General features: G+C 45.6%; 1 protein-coding gene across 1 annotated transcript in view; it reads left to right on the forward strand.

The window, feature by feature from the left end:
• Positions 1-25,557, forward strand: part of LOC146080443 (uncharacterized) — a 53,303-nt gene that overhangs the window by 10,149 nt on the left and 17,597 nt on the right. Inside the window, exon 2 of the mRNA XM_083187748.1 lies at positions 25,286-25,411. Within this exon, the coding sequence (XP_083043874.1) occupies positions 25,286-25,411 (126 nt within the window). The remainder of the gene's footprint in view (positions 1-25,285; positions 25,412-25,557) is intronic.

Genomic DNA, 25,557 nt, shown 5'->3' on the forward strand with positions numbered 1-25,557 from the left:
TGAAAAACTTAATAAAAATGTTGAAAGAATCACATGGAATTTGTTCTGACAGTGAGATTCCAACATAACAGGACTCCACATGCAGCTGTAACTGTTGTGCTAATGCCGATAGTTTGTTGCAGCGTGAATCCCTGAAGTAAATAGAGGGGAGCTGTAGGCTCCCACCGAATGTGACTCTGTAGAGTCAGGTGCACGCACGCTCAGCTGAGCTGCGGCAGTGGTTACCTGACAGGGTCCGCGTGTTGTTCCCCAGCCGGGGACAGCAGTTCGAGATGCGGGGGCTGAATAGTGCGGCGTGTGCTCACACTGGCTGAGTGCTGAGCAGAAGATTGGACCTGGCGTGTGTGGCTGGCGGTGGCGGGTACGCGTTTCGCCCGTTGGCTTCCTCAGCCCTTGAACAGCGTTGGTGTTCCAGACTAGCCAATTACCAATTTACAATCAAATATAGGAGTGGTCGAAGTAACGGTAATGCGGATGCGCTTTCCCGCCTACACAGTAAAGGCAATTCTGTTGACGAAGGATACGCTTGGGAGGAAATAGAGATGCCCAACTTTCATGCCCTCTTTGCCAAACAACAAATGATAACAACAAAGCGGAGGAAAGAGGCAGGGAAAAGGGAGATCACCCCGAGCTGGACGGGTCCGAATGTTGAGTGGGCACGAATCCAAGCCGCAAGTCCTGTGCTGGAGAGACTAAAGTTATTGTTGACTTCTCCGAGCCCATTCGGAAAAGAAGAACGAATGAAAGCTGAACCCGAGCTTGTAAAATTGTGGAGGCAAAGAGACCGTCTGCTGGTAAAGGAAGGACTGCTAGTGCGTGCGGTGATAAATCCAAAGACACATCATTATGTTTACCAGATTGTCATACCTTGTCAACAAGGTGACGTTGTATTGCGGGCTTACCATGATCAGTCCGGTCATATGGGGATTGACAAGTTGGAAAGTACGGTGCGCCAGCGATTTTACTGGATCGATCTAAGAAAAGATGTGGAAGAGTGGTGCGGGAGTTGCTCCAGCTGTGCCGTAAAAAGAAAACCTGCACACGATCAAAGGGCCCCACTCCATCCGATTGTCAGTCATTTTCCTCTGGAATTGGTCTCCATCGATCATGTCAAGCTGGAGCCAAGTAAGACTGGATACCAATATGCCCTAACAATGGTCGATCACTTTTCCAAATTCGCAGTAGTGTTGCCCGTTAGAGATCTATCCGCTGTGACTACCGCTGAAATACTGTGGAGAGCCTTTGTGCGCCCTTATGGCTATCCGAAACAAATTCTTACAGATCAAGGCTCTGCCTTTGAGTCGAAATTATTTCACGAACTCTGCATTTTATACGGTTGCTAGAAAACCCACACTACGGCATACCATCCTCAAGGAAATGGTGTCAGGGAGAGAATGAATAGAACCTTAATCAATATACTAAGAACCCTGCCCGAAGTAGAAAGGAAGGATTGGCCGACTTTGTTACCAGAAATAATATTCGTCTATAACAACACTGTTCACAGTTCCACCGGATTCACTCCTTATTTCTTGCTGTTTGGTCGTGAGGGAAGATTACCAGCGGATGAGAAATTAAATGTGCCCCCAACGGAAACATATCGAGACTTTGTACATGCTGACTGGGTAAAAAATCATCAACGGCGATTGCAAGCGGCCTATGGGATTGTAGAGCAGCAAGTTAAACACAAACATCAAAAGCAAGTCGAGTACTACGATCAACATGCCAAAGCCGAACCTCTAAAGCTACAGGACATGGTTTGGAGACAAAAAAATGTTCGTCGCAGTAAGCTAGACTCCCACTGGGAACAACAACCATACCTGGTAACGGACATATCGAGAGCTGAGAAAGACATTTATGAGATAACTAAGATTGGGGAGAAGCTAGCAGTCACGGTTCACAGAAATCAAATTAAGAAAGCTGTTTCTCAACATGGAGAGAGCGAGGGGAACCAAGCAGAACAAGTCACAGACTTGAAACCCCCGGAAGCCACAGACAGTGCTCGATTGTTTCAGGAGATAATGAATACGTTTTGGCCTGCTGGGGGTGGTATGCTAATATCCTCCCCTGTCCGCTCATCTCCTGCCCCTATTGAACTTGCCACGTGTTCAGATGATGAGGCTGTGTTGAGAAACGATTCCTGCATACCATCATCCTTAGAACCGGTGTACGATCCGGTGACAGAACCAAGCGAAATTCGGGCATGCGAACCTGAAGCATTGAGAAGGTCCGCCAGAACCACTAAAGGGGTTCTACCTTTAAGATATCATTGTTAAATGTTGTCCAACGAGAAATTGTGTGTTGCTTGTGGACACGCAACTTCAGCGGGGGAGTGTGTAGAACCCCACCTGTATGTGTATGTTATGTTAAATGAGTATTGTTATAAAAGTTATGCAATGATTACATAGGGAGGATAGATATTTCCCCACTGGGGACCCTCATGGGCTCCTGATGCTCACTCTGCTGGGCTGACTCCTGGGTGAAGAAAGAACATGCCAGAGAAGTCAAGTGTAGTGTAGTAGCGCAGTGTGTGTGGGGAGGGGCATGCAGTGTAGCTGCAATAGTGTGTGCGAGGATCGGTGTGCAGCAACAGTAGTGTGGGTGGCACCAGAGCCGGCCCTAGGCACAGGCATACTAGGCAATTGCCTAGGGTGTCACCTATTCCTAGGGGCAGCAGCCTCCTATGCCATTGGTGATCAGTGGGGACCGCTGGCTAGGGCAGCCAATTGTCTCCGCAAGTGAAATTAACAAGTTTGGTGGTGGTATCATCTGCTAGGGGGCGCCAACATTTTTGCCTAGGGCATCAAATAGGATAAGGCCAGCTCTGGTGGGTGGTAAGGGGGTTACAGGGTGAGAGATGTTATAATGTGCAGGGAGGATTGGCTTGCAGGGTCAGATACATACCTGTCCTGTGCCCTGAGGCGCACAAAGCATAATCCCCGAAAAGCAGGTACCGGGACCGGCGATAACACATGGGATTTAGGGCTTATGTCCAATTAAAAGACAATTCTTTGGATTTCATGGGCAGAAACGTACATTTACTTACAGATCATTTTCATATTCATAGTTGCCAACTTTTTTGCTGCCCTCTCTGGGAGAGGACAGCCAGATCACTAAAGCAGGGGGCGGGGCCATCGCCGGTAGGGGAAAAGGCCCAATTTGGGGGCGGGGCCACTGACGGGCTGCCCTATTGGGGGATGTGTCTAGAGTGAACGCTTAATTTTAGCCCCGCCACAAGCAGTTCAATGCCGGTATTTCAGGCGTTGCACTGTTGGGGGTGGGGCTCAAACGCCATGATCGCAGGAGATGGAGGGAAATGCGGAAGAGTTGCACCCCTTTCTGAGGGGCCGGGAGGAGGACCCGAGGGTTGGCAACCCTATATTAATTTTTACATTTTAGTCAATGTGTTTTTTTTAGAATAAAACTGTTTTATTCGATTTGAAATAGTTGGGACCAATAGTAAATATTCCTCTGAATCAGCCTTAAATATATTAATGTAAAATCATATAAACCAATTTTTATAAGGGGCCTCATTTAGACTTGACTGCAATTCAAAAATCAAAATGGTTTTGGAATTATATATGGATTTGCGAGTGGATAGTGATTAGCAATCCATACGCAAGTGTCTCGCAATTTAGAAAGGGGCGTTTTCTGCCTGGGCTGTGCCTTACTCCTCGCAGTCCACTGCTAATTCTCACATAAGCAGTCAGGTCTGAATCAGACCCAAGGTTTGGTATTTTGGAGTTTGAACAAAAGCAGCAACAAAAAAACAAAACCTCTTTGCACTACATATTAACAGAAGTAATTCAGTAAATTGTACCAATGCCAAAGTTAAATCTCTTAATCATTTTGGTATTTTGGGCTGAGAGCATAAACATACTGCAATGAATGTAAAGGAAAATACCAGTTGCAAAGCATATGGGGTCAATGGAAAGTTTATGAAAAGGCTACACAATAGGCATACATACTAATGACCAGTGGTTAGGATGCCTGCAATAAGAATACCAACATCGGTATCCCAATGTAGAGAATCCCGATAGGGGTTGGGTAAGTATATGTACTTTCCTCCTGTGACCCTCCATTATAGCAGTCCAAACTCCCCCACAGCCTGACCCTATCACATCCCGCTAGTGTCTAACCCTTACCCCCATACCTTGCAGCCTAACCTAACACTCTATTCTAAGTACATAACCCTAAGTACATATCACCGGATGTCAGCTGCCCACCCACTTGCCCCAAGCGTACACGCATATGTAAGGTTGCTCATGTATGTAAGTATGCATGCACCTTCCACATCTTTCGATGCTCGGCAACCATCGAAAGATGTGGGAGGGTCCCAGTGGCATGCGAATGGATGTTTATGTAAAACATCCATTCGCAGCCAGTGCGAACGTAGGTGCCTTGTGAATGGCGGGCCGGCGTAACACTATTCGCAAGGCGGGATCTGGTTTACTCGCAAGGATGCAAATTCACATCCAAGCGAATGAACCAGAATAACCCCCTTTGTATACAACTGAATACGACTGATATCGATGGAGTATTTCATTTACACATTCCTATTCCGGAGCATCATTTACAAAGGTGTCGTTTTTTGAGATTCGTCTGATTTGGTAACACAATTTAAGGAATATTTATTTACAACTTTCACTAGAATAGGCCTTGTATACGTTCGTATTTTGAAATACAACTTGATAGTAAATTTCAAAAGAATATGACAGGTTGTTACAGTCATAAAATACAAAATACTAACGTTATTTCATATTAGTAAATTACAAAACTACGAATATGACTGAATACGATTATGCCAATTCCTACCATATTTTGCTTAGTAAATTTCCCCCATGGAGGGCTGTCTGCACTGAATAACAGCTTTTATCAAACAACATCTTATGTGCACAAATGTTACTTTATTAAGGCAACACTATGGGGGTTATTCGGGCATTTGCACAGAGGACCGATGTGGTGCGTCTGCGTATGCGCATTTCTGCTCATGGGCAGATGCAGGGTGCGTGCACCCGGTGAACAGAATGTTCGCCGGGTGCATGCACCCTTGCTGCAGGCTGGGGGCGCCATGCAGCAACATTACCATATGGGAACAGCCAGCATTTCATGGGAGTAATGAGGCCGTGACGCAGGTGCGGGGGGCGGCCAGCTAACATCACCAGATGTCAGCAGCCCGTCCATTTCCGTCCAAGTGTGCACGCACATGTGACTTGAAATTCACTTTAATATGCGTGCCACATCTTTCGATGGTCGGCGACCATCAAAAGATGTGGGTGTTCCCCGCAGCATGCAAATGGATGTATATATTAAACATCCAGTCGCAGCCTGTGCATGGGGAAACAAGCTGCGATGGGCCGGGCATTCGCCGGGCTGGGTTTGGTGGATTTGCAAGGCTGCGAATTTGCAGCCTTGCGAGTCAACCAGAATAAGGGCCTATATCCACAAATATCAGTAATTAACACATTAAAATTCCTTAAAATCCTTTTCAATTTTTCTGTGTCTGCTGCTGTGTGACTGTTATCTGGGACAGGCCAGGGCAGGCGACAGGGGGATCAAGGGGGAAAAGTGTGACGGGCCCCAGAGATCTGAAGGGCCCCAGAGTTTCCATGCCCCGGCATGGCCACTGCCTGTACTAGCTGGCCTGTCAGTGACCTTTGGGGCCCGGCCGTCTACTGTGCACCATCTGTGTGTGGCTGAGTGTGACTTACTCACTGTGTGCCACTGCCATCTACTGTGTGTGCACCCTGCCACTCAGCGCACAGAGCCATCTACTCTGTGTGTGCGCATGGTCGGAGGCCGTAGGCGCACAGCCGTACCCCCCACTGGTGCTGTGGCCTCAGTCTCTTGCTCCTGTACTTTTACTGCACACACGTGGGTCGTCTGTTCCGCACTCTGCAAAAGACTTGCCCTGTCTGCTCATAGTGCTCAGAGTTCTTTTGTGAAAGTGACAGGCCAGCAGCAGCCAGAAGCCAGCAGGAAGCAGCAGCCAGGAGCCAAGCCAGCAGGACTGAGAATGAGAGAAGTCCGCACCTGAAAGTAGGGTCTGGAGCAGCGAAAGGTTAAATGAGGCTCATGCAGAAGAGCATTGTGTGGATTTAGGATTAAGTGGGGGGCCCCAGAAATATCATTGTACAGGGCCCCAAGATTTCTGTTGCCGGCCCTGGGACAGGCCAGGGTAGTACGTCTCAACTCACCTGTGTGCACACCGCACATCGGTGCTGCAGTATAAGGGTTACTGACGTAAATAATCCTTTTACATTTTTCTGTGTTTCTGCTGCTGTGTGGCTGTTCTCCAGAAAGATAATGGAGAACCAAAATATGGAGGCTGCCACTAGTGAAGACATAGAACATAATGATGAAATGCCATCAATGTCTTCTGCCAATGCCTAATGTCATCCTTGTGGGCGTGTGAAATCCACAAAGGCAAAGTTGAGTACGTTTAAGAAAAAAATTAATGTAAATACTTGGAGGAGAAACGTAACCTTGCCAATATGCCATTTACCACACGGAGTGGCTAGGAACGGCTAAGGGCCTCTCCATGTGGTAAAGATCACCAATCAAACCAAGGTTGAGTGCAACAAAACCACCCAGAAATTGTATGAACAAAACGGAGACAGTCATCCGTTAAGTGCGGCTGCTAACCTAACACATTGTGATTCAGTGCGCAGGTTACTAACCAAAATCCATAACCTGTAAAAGAGTTAAGCTGTCAACAAAAAGACAGCAAACAACTCAGCCTTCTAAAAGACACGGTATCACAAATCCCCAAGGAGAGTCCAAGGGTGTTGGTGGTTGCGAAGCCTGACCTTCCCATTACTGAATATGCTGGAAGGATCACCTACAGTCCAGTTCCTGATGTTGAAGTTGTCAATGTTGTACACCAGGAGGAGGAAATTGATGTAGCTGGTGCTGAGGAGGAAGTTGATGAGGAGGAGGATGCTGCTGATGGTAATGACATATCACAATAGCAGACCCAGATTTAAACTAAGGCAAGGCCAATTTTATTTTAATGGAACCCTGCGCTAATCTAAATATTGCACTATATACTGAAATCACAAGTGCCAGACAAAGATTAAAAATGGTGGCTGCTTCTCACACCTGTCCTGCTACTGAATCACAGGGTGTTCCAGGTGTCTCCGGGAAGCCATTCTGCCCTGTTAATGGAAGCACTGTACCTTAAACACAGATAACATGTACATGACTGTGTCACATTCACAGACACTGTAATGCAGATGAAGATATTCCGAATATTATTCCAGGAGCCTGCCGCTCTCACCCTGCATCACACAACCAGACGCCGTCAGAAGACAACCTAAAAAGTGACAGGAGCATACAGGAGATGCTAGTGGTGGCCCGCAAAATTGCTGGACACTTTTGCCATTCTGCCACTGCCTGCCGAAGGCTGAAGTGGCAGCAAAAACTTCTCAACCTGCCCTGCCATCACCTCAAACAAGAGGTTGTGACACGCTGGAACTCCACCCTCTATATGCTGCGGAGGAGGGAGGAGCAGCAAAAGGCCATTCAAGCCTACACAGCCACCAACGACATAGGAAAAGGAGCGGGGATGCACCTGACTCAAGTGCAAGTGCATATACTAAAGGGGATATAATAAGGAAGGGGATTATGGCCACTAGGTTCCGCTCCTTTGCAGCTCTGCAGTGCAGCTATTCCATTCATTGGCTTCTCTTTTCGACCCATGTAAGAAACCCTTGGCCATTGACAATGTATTTGTGTATTGCTTCCGCTCGCCTAACTTGATGGAAAACTATTTCTTTTGGAAGCTTGGAGCAGATCTCAGTGATGCCCAAATCATCTGCTGCTACTTGGCTATACATATTTAAATACCCATCAACCAATGATGTAAAATCAGCTAAAATGGCATCCAACAGTGCTAGGCACAGAGCCAACCAGTGTAAGACTTCCAGAGCCAATTTTTTGAGCAAATGTGTAGACATTGGACGATCAAGCTATATAGTCAGGTTATCGTTTATTAAACTGCTTGTAAGTCAGCTTGTAAGTCTGCCTAACTTGATAGAAAACACAAAGTTGCTGAATTTCTTTTGGAAGCTCCGAGCAGTTCTCAGTGCGGCCCAAATCATCCGCTGCTCCTTGGCTATATGTACTTAAATACCATGGCATCAAACAGTGCTAGGTGCAGAGCCAAGTGGTGTAAGACTTCCATAGCCATATATTAGGGTCATCCTTTATTAAAGTTTGCTTGTAAGTCAGGAATGAAACTTGTGAAGACGGCATGTTGAGATGCCAAGTCAAACATTCCTTAAGTGAACATATACGATTAGGAAGGAAGCCCCCGGTTTCCATGAAGAACAGGTATACTCCTACCTGTGTATCAAAGACATTGCAGAACCACCCCATATTGGTGGGACGAGACATCCCCCAGCCAGTGACAGTCATGGACCACATTTAGAAGGCTTTTGTCTTTAAGCACCATTTGTAGCCCGTTTCAGAAAACTCCAGGCCCCAAGAGTAGTACATCAAAAGATAAACGCATCTTTTCGTAGCCACCTACAGCCAGCACAACTTTCCATGGCGACACAAGTTCAGTCCCACTGCACCTAAGCTCAGGATTTTCTGGCTCTGTAGATGTCGAATTGCAGGACCAAGCATAGGCTGAAACTGGTCTATCACAACATAGTCTGCATCTTCATCCTCAACTGCCCATTTAATGGCCTGTAGGATACTGTCATGCATCCCATGCAGTGCACGTAGATCAGGCTCTCTCACTTCCCCAGCAGTTTTCCCAGCATCTTCAACGATCTCTTGTGATAAGGTTTTATCTCTTTCATTAGCTGTATTTTCTGGCTATTCACTTGAAGGACCAGACGATTCTTCTTGTTTACACTTTCAGAATGGTATGCCCAAAGGATTTTTGTTCCAGGCACTTCTTTCCGAGCTGCTAAATCCTTAACTTTTCTTAAAGTGATTGTACGGCTCGCATCAATACTCATTGGCACGCCCCCAAAAAGCATCCATTGATGGTTGTAAATTTGATATTCTTCTTCATTAAGAAGCTGGTATACAGTTACTACTGTACTGTATGTCCATGCATTACGGGCACAGGACCGAGCACAGCACATACTGCCGGCAGCAACTGCAAACAACCGCACCCTCCTAAAGACATTTTATTACAAATCCCCAAGGAGAGTCAAAGGGTGTTGGTGGTTGCGATGCCGGACCTTCCCATCACTGTGGTGGAGGATTACTTTGGTGACAGCATCCAAGTAGACATGTCAGACAGTCCTTACCTGTACTGGTAGGACAAAAAAGGAAGTTTGGAAGCCCTTGTACAAAGTCAAACTGACCCTATTTTACCTGAGTTGTCCCCCCTCCAGTGTGTACTCTGAAAGAGTTTTTAGTGCAGCGGGGAACCTGGTCAGTGAGCAGTGTAGAAGATTGCTTCCGCAAAATGTGGAGAAGATGATTTTCATCTAAATGAATTGGATAAGCATGAGGATGACATCTTATCTCTATAGAGCCAGTTTGTGCAGGGAGAGGTGACTTGCTTCTTTTCTTGTGGGGCCCAAACAAACCAATCATTTCAGCCACAGTCGTGTGGCAGACCCTGTCGCTGAAATGATTGGTTTGTTAAAGTGTGCATGTCCTATTTAAGCAACATAAGGGTGGGTGGGAGGGCCCAAGGACTATTCCATCTTGCACTTTTTTTTGCCATTATGTGCTTTTTGGGGCCTAGTGTTTCAAACAGCCATCCTGTCTGCTGCTGCAGTGCCACTCCTAGATGAGCCACGTGTTTGGCATGACACTTTTGCCATTCTGCCACTGCCTGCCGAAGGCTGAAGTGGCAGCAAAAACTTCTCAACCTGCCCTGCCATCACCTCAAACAAGAGGTTGTGACACGCTGGAACTCCACCCTCTATATGCTGCGGAGGAGGGAGGAGCAGCAAAAGGCCATTCAAGCCTACACAGCCACCAACGACATAGGAAAAGGAGCGGGGATGCACCTGACTCAAGTGCAAGTGCATATACTAAAGGGGATATAATAAGGAAGGGGATTATGGCCACTAGGTTCCGCTCCTTTGCAGCTCTGCAGTGCAGCTATTCCATTCATTGGCTTCTCTTTTCGACCCATGTAAGAAACCCTTGGCCATTGACAATGTATTTGTGTATTGCTTCCGCTCGCCTAACTTGATGGAAAACTATTTCTTTTGGAAGCTTGGAGCAGATCTCAGTGATGCCCAAATCATCTGCTGCTACTTGGCTATACATATTTAAATACCCATCAACCAATGATGTAAAATCAGCTAAAATGGCATCCAACAGTGCTAGGCACAGAGCCAACCAGTGTAAGACTTCCAGAGCCAATTTTTTGAGCAAATGTGTAGACATTGGACGATCAAGCTATATAGTCAGGTTATCGTTTATTAAACTGCTTGTAAGTCAGCTTGTAAGTCTGCCTAACTTGATAGAAAACACAAAGTTGCTGAATTTCTTTTGGAAGCTCCGAGCAGTTCTCAGTGCGGCCCAAATCATCCGCTGCTCCTTGGCTATATGTACTTAAATACCATGGCATCCAACAGTGCTAGGTGCAGAGCCAAGTGGTGTAAGACTTCCATAGCCATATATTGGGGTCATCCTTTATTAAAGTTTGCTTGTAAGTCAGGAATGAAACTTGTGAAGACGGCATGTTGAGATGCCAAGTCAAACATTCCTTAAGTGAACATATACGATTAGGAAGGAAGCCCCCAGTTTCCATGAAGAACAGGTATACTCCTACCTGTGTATCAAAGACATTGCAGAACCACCCCATATTGGTGGGACGAGACATCCCCCAGCCAGTGACAGTCATGGACCACATTTAGAATGCTTTTGTCTTTAAGCACCATTTGTAGCCCGTTTCAGAAAACTCCAGGCCCCAAGAGTAGTACATCAAAAGATAAACGCATCTTTTCGTAGCCACCTACAGCCAGCACAACTTTCCATGGCGACACAAGTTCAGTCCCACTGCACCTAAGCTCAGGATTTTCTGGCTCTGTAGATGTCGAATTGCAGGACCAAGCATAGGCTGAAACTGGTCTATCACAACATAGTCTGCATCTTCATCCTCAACTGCCCATTTAATGGCCTGTAGGATACTGTCATGCATCCCATGCAGTGCACGTAGATCAGGCTCTCTCACTTCCCCAGCAGTTTTCCCAGCATCTTCAACGATCTCTTGTGATAAGGTTTTATCTCTTTCATTAGCTGTATTTTCTGGCTATTCACTTGAAGGACCAGACGATTCTTCTTGTTTACACTTTCAGAATGGTATGCCCAAAGGATTTTTGTTCCAGGCACTTCTTTCCGAGCTGCTAAATCCTTAACTTTTCTTAAAGTGATTGTATGGCTCGCATCAATACTCATTGGCACGCCCCCAAAAAGCATCCATTGATGGTTGTAAATTTGATATTCTTCTTCATTAAGAAGCTGGTATACAGTTACTACTGTACTGTATGTCCATGCATTACGGGCACAGGACCGAGCACAGCACATACTGCCGGCAGCAACTGCAAACAACCGCACCCTCCTAAAGACATTTTATTACAAATCCCCAAGGAGAGTCAAAGGGTGTTGGTGGTTGCGATGCCGGACCTTCCCATCACTGTGGTGGAGGATTTCTTTGGTGACAGCATCCAAGTAGACATGTCAGACAGTCCTTACCTGTACTGGTAGGACAAAAAAGGAAGTTTGGAAGCCCTTGTACAAAGTCAAACTGACCCTATTTTACCTGAGTTGTCCCCCCTCCAGTGTGTACTCTGAAAGAGTTTTTAGTGCAGCGGGGAACCTGGTCAGTGAGCAGTGTAGAAGATTGCTTCCGCAAAATGTGGAGAAGATGATTTTCATCTAAATGAATTGGATAAGCATGAAGATGACATCTTATCTCTATAGAGCCAGTTTGTGCAGGGAGAGGTGACTTGCTTCTTTTCTTGTGGGGCCCAAACAAACCAATCATTTCAGCCACAGTCGTGTGGCAGACCCTGTCGCTGAAATGATTGGTTTGTTAAAGTGTGCATGTCCTATTTAAGCAACATAAGGGTGGGTGGGAGGGCCCAAGGACTATTCCATCTTGCACTTTTTTTTGCCATTATGTGCTTTTTGGGGCCTAGTGTTTCAAACAGCCATCCTGTCTGCTGCTGCAGTGCCACTCCTAGATGAGCCACGTGTTTGGCATGAAACTTTTGCCATTCTGCCACTGCCTGCCGAAGGCTGAAGTGGCAGCAAAAACTTCTCAACCTGCCCTGCCATCACCTCAAACAAGAGGTTGTGACACGCTGGAACTCCACCCTCTATATGCTGCAGAGGAGGGAGGAGCAGCAAAAGGCCATTCAAGCCTACACAGCCACCAACGACATAGGAAAAGGAGCGGGGATGCACCTGACTCAAGTGCAAGTGCATATACTAAAGGGGATATAATAAGGAAGGGGATTATGGCCACTAGGTTCCGCTCCTTTGCAGCTCTGCAGTGCAGCTATTCCATTCATTGGCTTCTCTTTTCGACCCATGTAAGAAACCCTTGGCCATTGACAATGTATTTGTGTATTGCTTCCGCTCGCCTAACTTGATGGAAAACTATTTCTTTTGGAAGCTTGGAGCAGATCTCAGTGATGCCCAAATCATCTGCTGCTACTTGGCTATACATATTTAAATACCCATCAACCAATGATGTAAAATCAGCTAAAATGGCATCCAACAGTGCTAGGCACAGAGCCAACCAGTGTAAGACTTCCAGAGCCAATTTTTTGAGCAAATGTGTAGACATTGGACGATCAAGCTATATAGTCAGGTTATCGTTTATTAAACTGCTTGTAAGTCAGCTTGTAAGTCTGCCTAACTTGATAGAAAACACAAAGTTGCTGAATTTCTTTTGGAAGCTCCGAGCAGTTCTCAGTGCGGCCCAAATCATCCGCTGCTCCTTGGCTATATGTACTTAAATACCATGGCATCCAACAGTGCTAGGTGCAGAGCCAAGTGGTGTAAGACTTCCATAGCCATATATTGGGGTCATCCTTTATTAAAGTTTGCTTGTAAGTCAGGAATGAAACTTGTGAAGACGGCATGTTGAGATGCCAAGTCAAACATTCCTTAAGTGAACATATACGATTAGGAAGGAAGCCCCCGGTTTCCATGAAGAACAGGTATACTCCTACCTGTGTATCAAAGACATTGCAGAACCACCCCATATTGGTGGGACGAGACATCCCCCAGCCAGTGACAGTCATGGACCACATTTAGAAGGCTTTTGTCTTTAAGCACCATTTGTAGCCCGTTTCAGAAAACTCCAGGCCCCAAGAGTAGTACATCAAAAGATAAACGCATCTTTTCGTAGCCACCTACAGCCAGCACAACTTTCCATGGCGACACAAGTTCAGTCCCACTGCACCTAAGCTCAGGATTTTCTGGCTCTGTAGATGTCGAATTGCAGGACCAAGCATAGGCTGAAACTGGTCTATCACAACATAGTCTGCATCTTCATCCTCAACTGCCCATTTAATGGCCTGTAGGATACTGTCATGCATCCCATGCAGTGCACGTAGATCAGGCTCTCTCACTTCCCCAGCAGTTTTCCCAGCATCTTCAACGATCTCTTGTGATAAGGTTTTATCTCTTTCATTAGCTGTATTTTCTGGCTATTCACTTGAAGGACCAGACGATTCTTCTTGTTTACACTTTCAGAATGGTATGCCCAAAGGATTTTTGTTCCAGGCACTTCTTTCCGAGCTGCTAAATCCTTAACTTTTCTTAAAGTGATTGTACGGCTCGCATCAATACTCATTGGCACGCCCCCAAAAAGCATCCATTGATGGTTGTAAATTTGATATTCTTCTTCATTAAGAAGCTGGTATACAGTTACTACTGTACTGTATGTCCATGCATTACGGGCACAGGACCGAGCACAGCACATACTGCCGGCAGCAACTGCAAACAACCGCACCCTCCTAAAGACATTTTATTACAAATCCCCAAGGAGAGTCAAAGGGTGTTGGTGGTTGCGATGCCGGACCTTCCCATCACTGTGGTGGAGGATTACTTTGGTGACAGCATCCAAGTAGACATGTCAGACAGTCCTTACCTGTACTGGTAGGACAAAAAAGGAAGTTTGGAAGCCCTTGTACAAAGTCAAACTGACCCTATTTTACCTGAGTTGTCCCCCCTCCAGTGTGTACTCTGAAAGAGTTTTTAGTGCAGCGGGGAACCTGGTCAGTGAGCAGTGTAGAAGATTGCTTCCGCAAAATGTGGAGAAGATGATTTTCATCTAAATGAATTGGATAAGCATGAGGATGACATCTTATCTCTATAGAGCCAGTTTGTGCAGGGAGAGGTGACTTGCTTCTTTTCTTGTGGGGCCCAAACAAACCAATCATTTCAGCCACAGTCGTGTGGCAGACCCTGTTGCTGAAATGATTGGTTTGTTAAAGTGTGCATGTCCTATTTAAGCAACATAAGGGTGGGTGGGAGGGCCCAAGGACTATTCCATCTTGCACTTTTTTTGCCATTATGTGCTTTTTGGGGCCTAGTGTTTCAAACAGCCATCCTGTCTGCTGCTGCAGTGCCACTCCTAGATGAGCCACGTGTTTGTGCTGCCTACTTGTGTGGCTAAAAACAATATTGTGAGGTGTGCAGTGTTCAGAATAGACTGGAAATGAGTGGAAATTAATGATGTTGAGATTAGTAATAGTGTAGGAGCAAAATAAAAAAAATTCTGCAATTTTAGCAGTTTTTATGCTTTTTAAAAAATAAACAGAACCCAAAACATGATATACAAAACAAGAAACAGGAAAATGGTGGTGTTTTTGAACAGATCCAGATCCAAAACACTGACCAAGATACAGACCCAAAACGTGTTTCACGGAACACAAAAAGTGCCCGGTGCACATCCCTAAACATAACAACAGTTTCCGGCCCTTTTTTTTTTGCAAAAGAAAATAAAAGTTCACATCAGCACGTTGTTTGTGTAAATAAACCATTACAAAAGTAGATAAAGGATTTATTCAAAAAGATCACTGAAGTAAAACGCTACCTTCCCCGACAAAGTCAGCATGCATAAGGACCAGACGGGTTCCACAAACATTCCCCCAGCAGCGAATGCCTGTACCACAAGTGTCCCACCCTCTAAAACACAATTTCTCTTTCTGTTGGGTACCCCCTCATACAATAATATAATTATATTTGAAAACTGCTATATTCTGATACAGTAAATGCTCTAATTTATGATTTTATGAGCAATATACTGTACTTAAAAAAAAACAACACCTAAAAATGAAATACTGATGGTTTATCAGGATAAATAAAAATGAATAAAACACAGGATTAAAATCCACCACAATGTGAAATACCTCACAATTTAAGTGGCTAAACAGCTTAACATTATAAATAAGACATTTATTGGTTAGGAAAAGCTGATTAAGACTTCAGCTCTAAAGTCTGTTAATTTCCATGAAGGAATGTGTGATATTGCTGCTGTAAATGTCAGTGATTACATTTATAAAACATTTTACAAGAGCTCTATTACTACATACATACATACATACATACATACATACATACATACATACATACATACATACATACATACTGAAGTCACATATACATATTGAGCATATATTGTAAACGTATTTGCTTTTAGATAAATCTAAATACTTAATTGCATGTGGATTAATTTGGTCCCCCATGCAGGGCCACCATAAGAGGTAGACTAACCAAACAGGGTTCCCAAGACTCCTTACTATGGAACTTATATGGAGCAATGGTATAGTGCTCAGCTCTTCCCGGTGGCTCAGATGCGACCCTTGCCAGGAGTGACCCTACAGTTAACATCATAGGTCCATTCACCATACATCATCCTCGTCAGAGCAAAGACACGTCATTGAGGCAGCCTAAAAGCCGATGAGAGGCTGATAAAGGTGATGATGGACTAAGCTAGGGTCTGAGGTACTGAGGAAAGTAATGAGGGTTGAGAGTGGTGCTTAGGGCTGAGGAAGGAGATGAGGGACTACAGCTAAATATAGTGTTGAGGTGCTGAGGAAGGTAATAAGGGGATGTGAATGTTGGACTGATGATAGGACTGAGCATGGTGATGAGGGGTAAAAAGGTTACTAGGTGCTCAAAAAGCTGATGAGGTGCTGAGGACAGAGGAAAGTAATGAGGGTCTGTGACAAAGGATGGTGACGTGGGGCTGAGGAAAGTGATTAGGCTGTAGTTGGTGATTTTGGTCTGAGGTATGTAAAAGTAAGTAATGTAAAAGTAAAAAGTATTTAATCACAGAAAGTGGCATGAAATAAAGTTATGAAAGTGTAGCAGGGTACACATGACACAGTGGCCCTGATTCTGCTTGCTCGGTAAGCTGCGAAGCTCACAGCTCACAGAGTCCCAAGGGATCTTCCCCACCACCCTGTCATGAAGACACATCCGCCGACCATCTAATGCATGGGTCCTCAAACTGCGGCCCTCCAGATGTTGTGAAACTACAAATCCCAGCATGCCTTGCCACAGTTTTAACACTCACTTATAGCAAAACTGTGGCAAGGCATGCTGGGATTTGTAGTTTCACAACATCTGGAGGGCCGCAGTTTGAGGACCCATGATCTAATGATTTATTCAGGCAACGCAAGTATAAGTAGTTGGAGGCTGACTTATACTTGCGGCCATTCCGCCAAATACAGGGTGGTCGGCTGACGTCATTTGTCCCCGGCACCCCGCATCATGCTCGAATTCCCATTTTCATGAGGACGCCCATGAAACACTGCGCATTCCCATGGGCGACATCCGGGTCCGCCATCCCACGCAACATTATGCACATGCGCAGTAGCCAAACATTGATCCGTTTGAAGTAGAATAACCCCCTATGTGTGTACCTGGTGATATTGTGGAAGCAGGGTCCGTGTGCAGTGTTAGCATCGGCAAGTGCATACACATTTGCTGATGCCTGCAGGAGGGTTCAAGGGAGAGGGGCGTGGCAGCATGTACTCCTGAAAATGCTGGGCGTTCCCCCGGGATCGTGGGGGGTCGATGTCTGCTTGGGGCGCTTGGCTGACATCACATGACATCAGCACCCACCCCCTTTTCGGCCATCTCTGGCAGAAATTAAAGTCAGTTTAGACTGATTTTTATTTGCAGGCGGGAAAAAAATAATTTGATGATCAGCAACCAATGAATGATTTGTTACTCATGGGGCCACATGCGAGGGGATGTGTAAGCAAGAGGTAAGCCCGGTCCAGACAGGCAGCAGCGGCAGGCTAGTCAGCATTACTGAAGGCACTGAAGGACTTCATCACCACCACTCCCTCTCCTCTCCGGTGGGCATTATGTGTCTACTTCTGTGTGCAATATATGTGTAAAGGGCACTACCATTGTGAGCATTATTTGAAGGGGCACTTCTTTTGTTGACATTGCATCATCCTAGCATCAGCCCTGCTCCTGGGGTGTCATTTTATCGCCTATATAACTGTATATGAGTTATATTTTGTTTAAAGCTAAACAAGCTTTTTTCACACCCCAAATTATGTGCACAAGTAAAGTGGAAGCCATATATAAATACTGTATATACTGTACAAATTGTATTGTCCCCCCTCCCAAAAAAAAAACAACAACTGGGAATTACATAAAATGAGTTGCTCCTAAATAGAATCCAAACCCAAGCACAGCATGCTGTAGCCTTAACCACTAGGCCATTATGACTACTGTTCCACAGGCCTGTCATCTCATTCACACCTGATGTACTGTAGCTGTGTATTCATGACACTACACTATAGCACTGTACTGTATACAGTATGCGTTGTGGCCTTAGAAGTGCCAATGAAGGAACAGAGGCTGATGGAGGGGGGAGATGCAGAGCTGTTTGCACTGAACTCTAAAGATGCCTATACACTAGTAAGATTTATCTGCAGATCTGGCTGGTTGGAACAAAAACATGGTTATGGATGAGTGACAGTTTTCCAGCATTTCCAAGAAAATGGTCAACTGTCATTTGCTCTCATCCATAACCATGTTTTTGTTCCAACCAGACAGATCTGCAGATAAATCTGCGTGTATATGGCCACCTTAAGGCTCTGTGGGGATTGAAGTGAGTGATGCTGGGGGGAGGTGCTGAGCATTTTCTGGACTAAACTCACTGCGTAAATGGCTTTGAAATGATTCTGAGAGCATCCCTTCCAAAAAATGGGTGTGGCCTAGCTCCCACAAGACCATGCCCAATTTTTAAATGGGTTGTGGCCTAGCTGGCATAAGGCCATGCCCCATTTTTGTGAGCCTCTCACCCCTCGTGGACCCTGTTCCCGCTCCATAAGGCTGTGTGTAGCATGCTCCTCACGCGATGTGACATCATGACATCACGTCGCGCACATAGCAAAGTAGTGCACAGTCAGAGAAGGCATGCAGCAGTGCCACGGGTTCAGGGGCCACATATATTTATGAAAAGAGCCACATGAGGCTCAAGAGCCACAGTTTGGCCACTGCTGCGATAGCATACCTCCCAAAATGACCCTCTCTAGGAGGGACACCATGGTCTGTTCCTGGATTTCCTTCTTAATTTCTGATTGCCTTCACCTGTCCTAAACAGGTAAAGTGATAGAAAAGGTGTTTCAACACAGGTGATGGTCATCATAAATTAAGAAGGAAGTCCAGGAATAGAGCATGCTGTCCCTCATGGAGTGGGTCATGTTGGGAGATATGCTATAGGATTATCAAAAAATTTGGTACTCTTTACCTAGAAGGGCGCCCGTCGCGGGCATCGCGGGTACATTTATGTATGGCCGCGACGCGACCGACGCGATGCCCGCGATTTCCCATTGAAACCAATGTTAAACATGGAAATCGTGTCGGTCGCGTCGCGGCCGGCCATAAATGTACCCGCGATGCCCGCGACGCGATGCTCCCGATTTCCCATAGGAATCAATGTTAAAAGGCGCGATGGACCCGATTTTACTGTTAAATGGCTCAATCCACCCGATTTGGCCATAGGAATCAATGTTAAATGGGCCACAGAGCCCATTAACCCTTAAATGTCCCCCCAAATTTTTAACGCCACCCCACGATCCATGCCAACCCGAAGCGTGGCGAGCGCAGCGAGCCCGCGAGGGGCGGCGGTACGCGTCCTCCGACCTTTTCATGCCCTACTATCCACTAGGGCGTGGTGTGAGAATATAATAGTGTGGCGAGCGCAGCGAGCCACCGAGCCCGAAGCGTGGCGAGCGCAGCGAGCCCCGCGAGGGGACGCGGATACCTTCACAGTTATGCGCGTCCCCTCGCGGGCTTCACAGGTGTCCGTGGCGAGGCGGACACCTGTGAAGCCCGCGAGGGGACGCGTCTACCTGTGAAGGTATCCGCGTCCCCTCGCGGGGCTCGCTGCGCTCGCCACGCTTCGGGCTCGGTGGCTCGCTGCGCTCGCCACACTATTATATTCTCACACCACGCCCTAGTGGATAGTAGGGCATGAAAAGGTCGGAGGACGCGTACCGCCGCCCCTCGCGGGCTCGCTGCGCTCGCCACGCTTCGGGTTGGCGTGGATCGTGGGGTGGCGTTAAAAATTTGGGGGGACATTTAAGGGTTAATTTGGCCTATTTGGCCCCAAATCGGGTCCATTGAGGCATTTAACAGTAAAATCGCGGTCAATCTGCCGTTTTAACATTGTTCCCTATGGGAAAATCGCGGTGATCGCGGTCATCGCGGCCATCCCGATTTACCCGCGATGCCCGCGATGACCGCGATTTTTACCCCCGACGACCGCGATTTCAATCGCTGGCGCCCTTCTAGGTAAAGAGTACCAAAAATTTAGTTTTAATTACATTTATCAATCAGATCTCAAACACGACACAAGATATTTGCTGTTTGGGGTGGACAAATGTTGTGTAGCAGACTAAATCAGTTAAGCACATTCAGCAGGTTTTTAACCAATTGACCCTGGGTGTTGTTGCAATGATTAGACTAAGGAGCCCAATTACTTCATGGTGTGTATCCAGCTTATCATGAGAAACATGAGAGGGTCAGATCAACCTGAAAGATGTATTTTTTTCTTTAATCCTTATGTTCTGGAATTTCCAATACAATGCAGCAGACAAGTTTAACAGGCTATTGTGATTTTAACAATCTATTATTTAACTTTCTTTTAAATTTGAGTTTTCCTGCTAAGATTTAATTATTTGTGTTAAATACACACTTTCCTGTGTTTGTAAAAGATCTCAAGATCTGATTACTTAACAAGCACATACTGCCCTTTGCATACCTCCCAGCAGGACCCTCTCCAGGAGTGACACAATGCTCTGCTCCTGGGCTTCCCTCTTAATTTATGATTGCCATCACCTGTGTTGAACACCTTTCTTATCAATAACCTGTTCAATGCAGGTGATGGCAATCATACTTTAATCATACCTCCCAACATGACCCTCTCCAGGAGGGACACATTGCTCTGTTCCTGGACTTCCCTCTTATACCGTGTTCTCACTGCCAGTGAGAAATACACGGCTTTTACCCGGCATTAAAATGCCAGGGACTGACCCCCGTTTTCACGGCTAGGCAAATTCCCGGGTGAAGAAGTTCTACCCGGTAATTTGCCTTTTAAAAGGGGTTTTTATGCAGTGAGAATGGGTCAACCCATGTCTGCATACCCAGATCTCAAACACGGGTAAAAAGAAGGGTTTTACGCGTGTATGAGATCCGGGTATGCGACCCGTTCACACTGCAAAAAAACCCGTGTTAAAAGGCAAATTTCCGGGTCAACATGCTAGACCCGGGACTTTGCCTGCAGTGAGAACAGGGTTTAAATGTATGATTGCCATCACCTGTGTTGCAACACCTTTTGTCTCAATTAACCTGTTCCACTACACCAGCCCTCTTCCGATGGTATGCGATAGGTGGCATACCATATCGGGTACTGGAGAAAAGCACTTAAGATGCAATTGGACCCCATTGCGATGTCCTATCGCATAAGTGTATGGACACCATAAAAGGGAAGTTCAGGATCAAAGCATTGTGTCCTCCTGAAGATGGTCATGTTGGGAGGTATGCTTTGTACTTATTTACAGTTCTGTAGCAATGTACCTATATACTGTATTAAATGGAGACACACATAAATTAAATCACTGCACTACCTTTATAGAATACATATAAAAATAAGTTATATTTTCACCCACCATTTGCGAGGATGACTAGCTAGCTTGCAGGATGTTTTTCTTTATCTTCCCCATCTCTCTCCCTCTACTATTCCTAATGTCTCCCTCTAACCCTGTGCCGATCTCCCCCCTATTTCTCCAACCTCTTCCTATTCCTTGCGTTTCACCCAATTCTTTGCCCTATTCCTCTCAACTTTCCCATTTTCTGTTGGTCGCAGGCTGTTGTAGCTGGCATTACTAGGTTTCCATGTCGCTCCCCCTTCTCTCCACATGTCTGGTGCTTCCCATTTCCTCACCTTTCCTTGTGTCTATACCTGTAGTTCCCTATCTTTCTTTACTCTTTCTTCCCACCATGCCCCTCTCCCAGGGTGTGGTATAGCACACCAACAGTCGGGATTCCGACAGTCATTAGTCCGACGACGGGATCCCGTCCTTCCGGGCTCAGGCAGTGGGGAGAGTGCAATGAAGCCCATTGCGGGCTCGCTGCGCTCGCCACGCTGAAGGCACAGTGGCTCGATACGCTCTTCACCTATTCTATCCTCCCTTTATGGGGGTCATGGACCCCCACGAGGGAGAATAGCCGGTGGCCGTCAGGATCTCTAGTGTCAGGGTTTTAACAGTCGGGATTCCGACGTCAGTGTAATGACTGTCATTCCTCCAGCACCCCCCCTCCCACTCTTCTCTGTTCTCTCATATGCATCAGTGTTGTCAGACTGCGCCTTGCACAGCCATACTGTATCCTGCTATGTCTATCACAATTAGTTCAATGCATACAATACAGCATAGTAGTCTCCTCCTGTGTCTTAGCTACAGTACTTGTAACACTGGGACTGCTGTGTAGCAGTGGTAGTTGAATTTTAGTAACTCCTCAATGTTGGCTGTTTGGTTAGATAGGAAGCTGACTCTGGGTCCATAAGCACCCCACTATTAAACCACTTGTGACTGGTAAACCACTTGGCCAACCTGTCAGCAACGATGTAGCTGGGTACAATATGTACCCAGCTCTACACTTGCATCTCCCCAAATTTCACGGCTCTTGCCGTGTTGACCAGGGTTTTTTTTTCAGTCTGGAAGGGTCAACACGGGTCTAAATTCCCCGGACTTTGACCCAGGTATTTACCTGGGGTTTTTCTGTGTCTCTGCCATGTTCCCGGCTGTGTAAAAGGTTTGGACACAGGATTTTTATCCCGGCAATTGATAAAAAGCGCTTATTGGCTGTGCAGGATGGCACTGCGCGATTGGCTGATCATTTCTAGGTCCCTGATTGGCTGAGCGGGCGTGGCAGTGGCATCAGACATGTGCTGCAACCCAAAAGCAGACAGGCATGGTGCATTGGAAAGACGAGGAGGTCCGTGAGCTGCTGGCGGTCAGAGGGGAGGAAGAGATCAGGAAACAAATCACTGGCACAGTGAAGGACGCTGTAGTCTACACCAATATTGCCAAGATCCTCACCTCAAGGGGCATTGTGCGTACCCAGCAACAGGTAGTCCACAAACTAAAAGCTCTGCGCAAGTACTACAACAAAGTTTGTGACAACAACAGGAGGAAAAGTGGTGCTGGGAGGATGGAATGGGTTTACTTTGACCAATGTAATGAAGTATTTGGCAATTCTGCCCTGGTGAACCCCATTGCCATATCATCATCCAGTGCAGCTTCATCACGGAGCATAACTCCAGAATGCAGCCCATCCTGCCCACCTATAATGGATGACAGCACAGACAACAGCAATCCTGATCCTGTTGCTGCCACGGAGGACCCATTAACCGATCCAATAGAGGGTGAGGTTGAGGAGACTGGACCAGTACCAGTACACCATCTGGGACACCAACTCCTGCACAGACTGAGACCCTGACATTGCGTCGTAACAGTAAGTTTTTAAAAGTATTGTTTGTATATCTATTTTAATAATGGATGGCCCCACATGCTGGTACCTATGGTTGTCCAAAGTACCAGCATGTACAGCAGAATTGCTGGGACCTGTAGTTCCACTGTAAAAGCCAATATGTTGTAAAACAGCTAACATTGCAGGGGTGCGGGGGACAGCCTACAGCACAGGCCTAGTGTGCCCTGGAGAGGGGGTACCCCTTTATTTGTGGGTCCCTACCTCCCCAAGAACTCCCGGCCTGGGCTGAATAGTTTGGGTAATGCTTTGGCCATGGGACCCCATCAAGTACTTGCATTGCACCCCCTGCTAATGGAGCCTATATATACTAAAACATGGGCGAAACCCACTCAAATAGATGGTATGAAGGATTGTGAGTACATTTGTCTAAAAAACACCAAGGACCAATCAATTTGTGAAGGCCTCAAGCATATATATACTGACATGGCTGCTATTCGATGGTAATGGTTGATTATCTTCTTTTCTTTGTAGTATTTGATGTACCTACAAGGAAGAAGAAAACATCAAAGATGGAGCTTGCTACACGCACAATGTCAAGAATCCTGGTTGATCATCTGCGTGAATCCGATGTTGAATTCCAAACTCAAGAGTATGCCCAGCTGCAGCACTTCTTTGACAATGAGAGACAGTTACAAGATTCTTTTCTCACACAGCTTGTGGGTCTCCACGAACGAATAGCGCTTGAAAACAGAGAGGCACAGATGACCTTCCTTACCTATATGGTGTCTACATTACAGAATCCGCACCCTTACAAGATGTATAGTCCTCCGTACGCTGAGGGTGATTATTGTAATCCACCACATCATAACAGAGGCCGTACATTTAGGCCTTCAAACCCTTCAAATCCAAACCAAAGTACTCCTCAGGCCCAAGGGCAAAGTTATACTGAAGACACAGGCAGTAATTGTGCCAAGCAGGCCTCATGCCAATACCAGTCCACAGGAGACAATACATAATAGTCTCACTGGCACAGGATATACTAGGCAATATGGCAATGTGCATAATTATGCAGATGGTTCAGGGTCTAGTTTTTCTGAAGGCACTAATCCTAACAGTCCAGTTAGCACTGTAATCAGCAATACCTACCGGCAGTTGTAGTAATGTTGCCATATTGTTAAAACGTTCTTTTTTTGGCTGCTAGAATATACTGCAGTATACTGTAGATATGTGAGGGAACATAATCTAAAATGTGTACACAGTATGCCTTGTTCTTTACGTACAGAGCCACATACATATTTCTCTGTTTTTTTTTTGTGTTGCTGCACTAATGGCACCGTGGGGCTGCTGGACAGTCAGACTAGGTGTGTCTCCCCTATACTCTAACGCATTGCAATAGTTAAATGCATATATGTTTACACTTTATATTTTGAAAGGGTACAGTATCTTTTATTTATGACCAATAAAGAATACCATGTCTTTAAACTGGAAAAAAAAATTATATTTAAAGTGAACTACTGTAACAGGTATAAAACATATTTTGAACAAAATAAGAAAAGTTCTTTCAAACATACAACCCATGTGTCCTTCTACTGTGTCATAGTATAAGTTAACAGTTAGGGTGTTACAGATAACTGTTTAATGCAATGCAGTGAGCAGTCACCTCTCACTGTTTATGACCTCATCTCTGTGTGCCTTTGAAACTGTTCTTTTCTTATGACACACAGAGTTTTGCAGGAAAAATCCGGCTTCTGTGTGAAAGGGGTAGACACGGGAAATACCCGGGTTTTTGTTGCTGTGTGAAAGGGGGTCAGCACCTTTCAGCCTAGTTCTACCTGGGTTTTTGTATCTGGGAAATACCTGGGTTTTTGTGGATTTTCTGTCTGAAAGGGGTATCATTGGGGGAGGGGGGGGGGTGTATTTATTATTGATGGTGTTGGGTCAGCTGCAAATATCATTATGTATTGAGGCAATATGATGCAAAAATGATTTGTCTACAAGAGAATATGGATAGTAAATATACACACGATAGAGGAAAAAATAAGCACAAAGATTTTGCAAATGAAAAGCACCTGAGTCAGATTACTGATAAAATCTTCATTACAAATAGAAACATATGTACTTTATACTTTCTATGTATGGTGAAACAAATGATGTAACACAAATGGTATCAGATCCTTTATAGCAATGCAGACAGAGGGGCAATGCACAGAAAGGCAAAAGCATTTGCTGTAGGGATAAATAGGTGTTGCCAACCTAATATTTGCTTTTCAGAGATTATTAACCAAGTATTTATTTGCATTAACTAAACTCATTCAATCAACAGCTAAACCTTATTACCGGGAGAGGACAGTACAAAGGAGTGGCTTGTCCCAGTCAGATGCATATAAGATCCCACAGCAGGAACAAGCACATTGCCACAGGACAAGGCAGGACCAGCACTACAGCCATGGTAACAGTTCTGATTTGCTTTACTTTTGTTACTTTAAGTGTTTAGTTTCACAATCAGTTTGTATAACTAAAGTTATCTATTATGTCACAACTGTTTTATTGAGCATAGGAAAGGCACACAGTTTGGGAACCATTGGTTTAGAATTG

The sequence above is a fragment of the Crinia signifera genome, chromosome 5 (genome assembly GCF_055691185.1).
Source record: "Crinia signifera chromosome 5, ASM5569118v1, whole genome shotgun sequence".
NCBI classification, from domain to species: domain Eukaryota; kingdom Metazoa; phylum Chordata; class Amphibia; order Anura; family Myobatrachidae; genus Crinia; species Crinia signifera.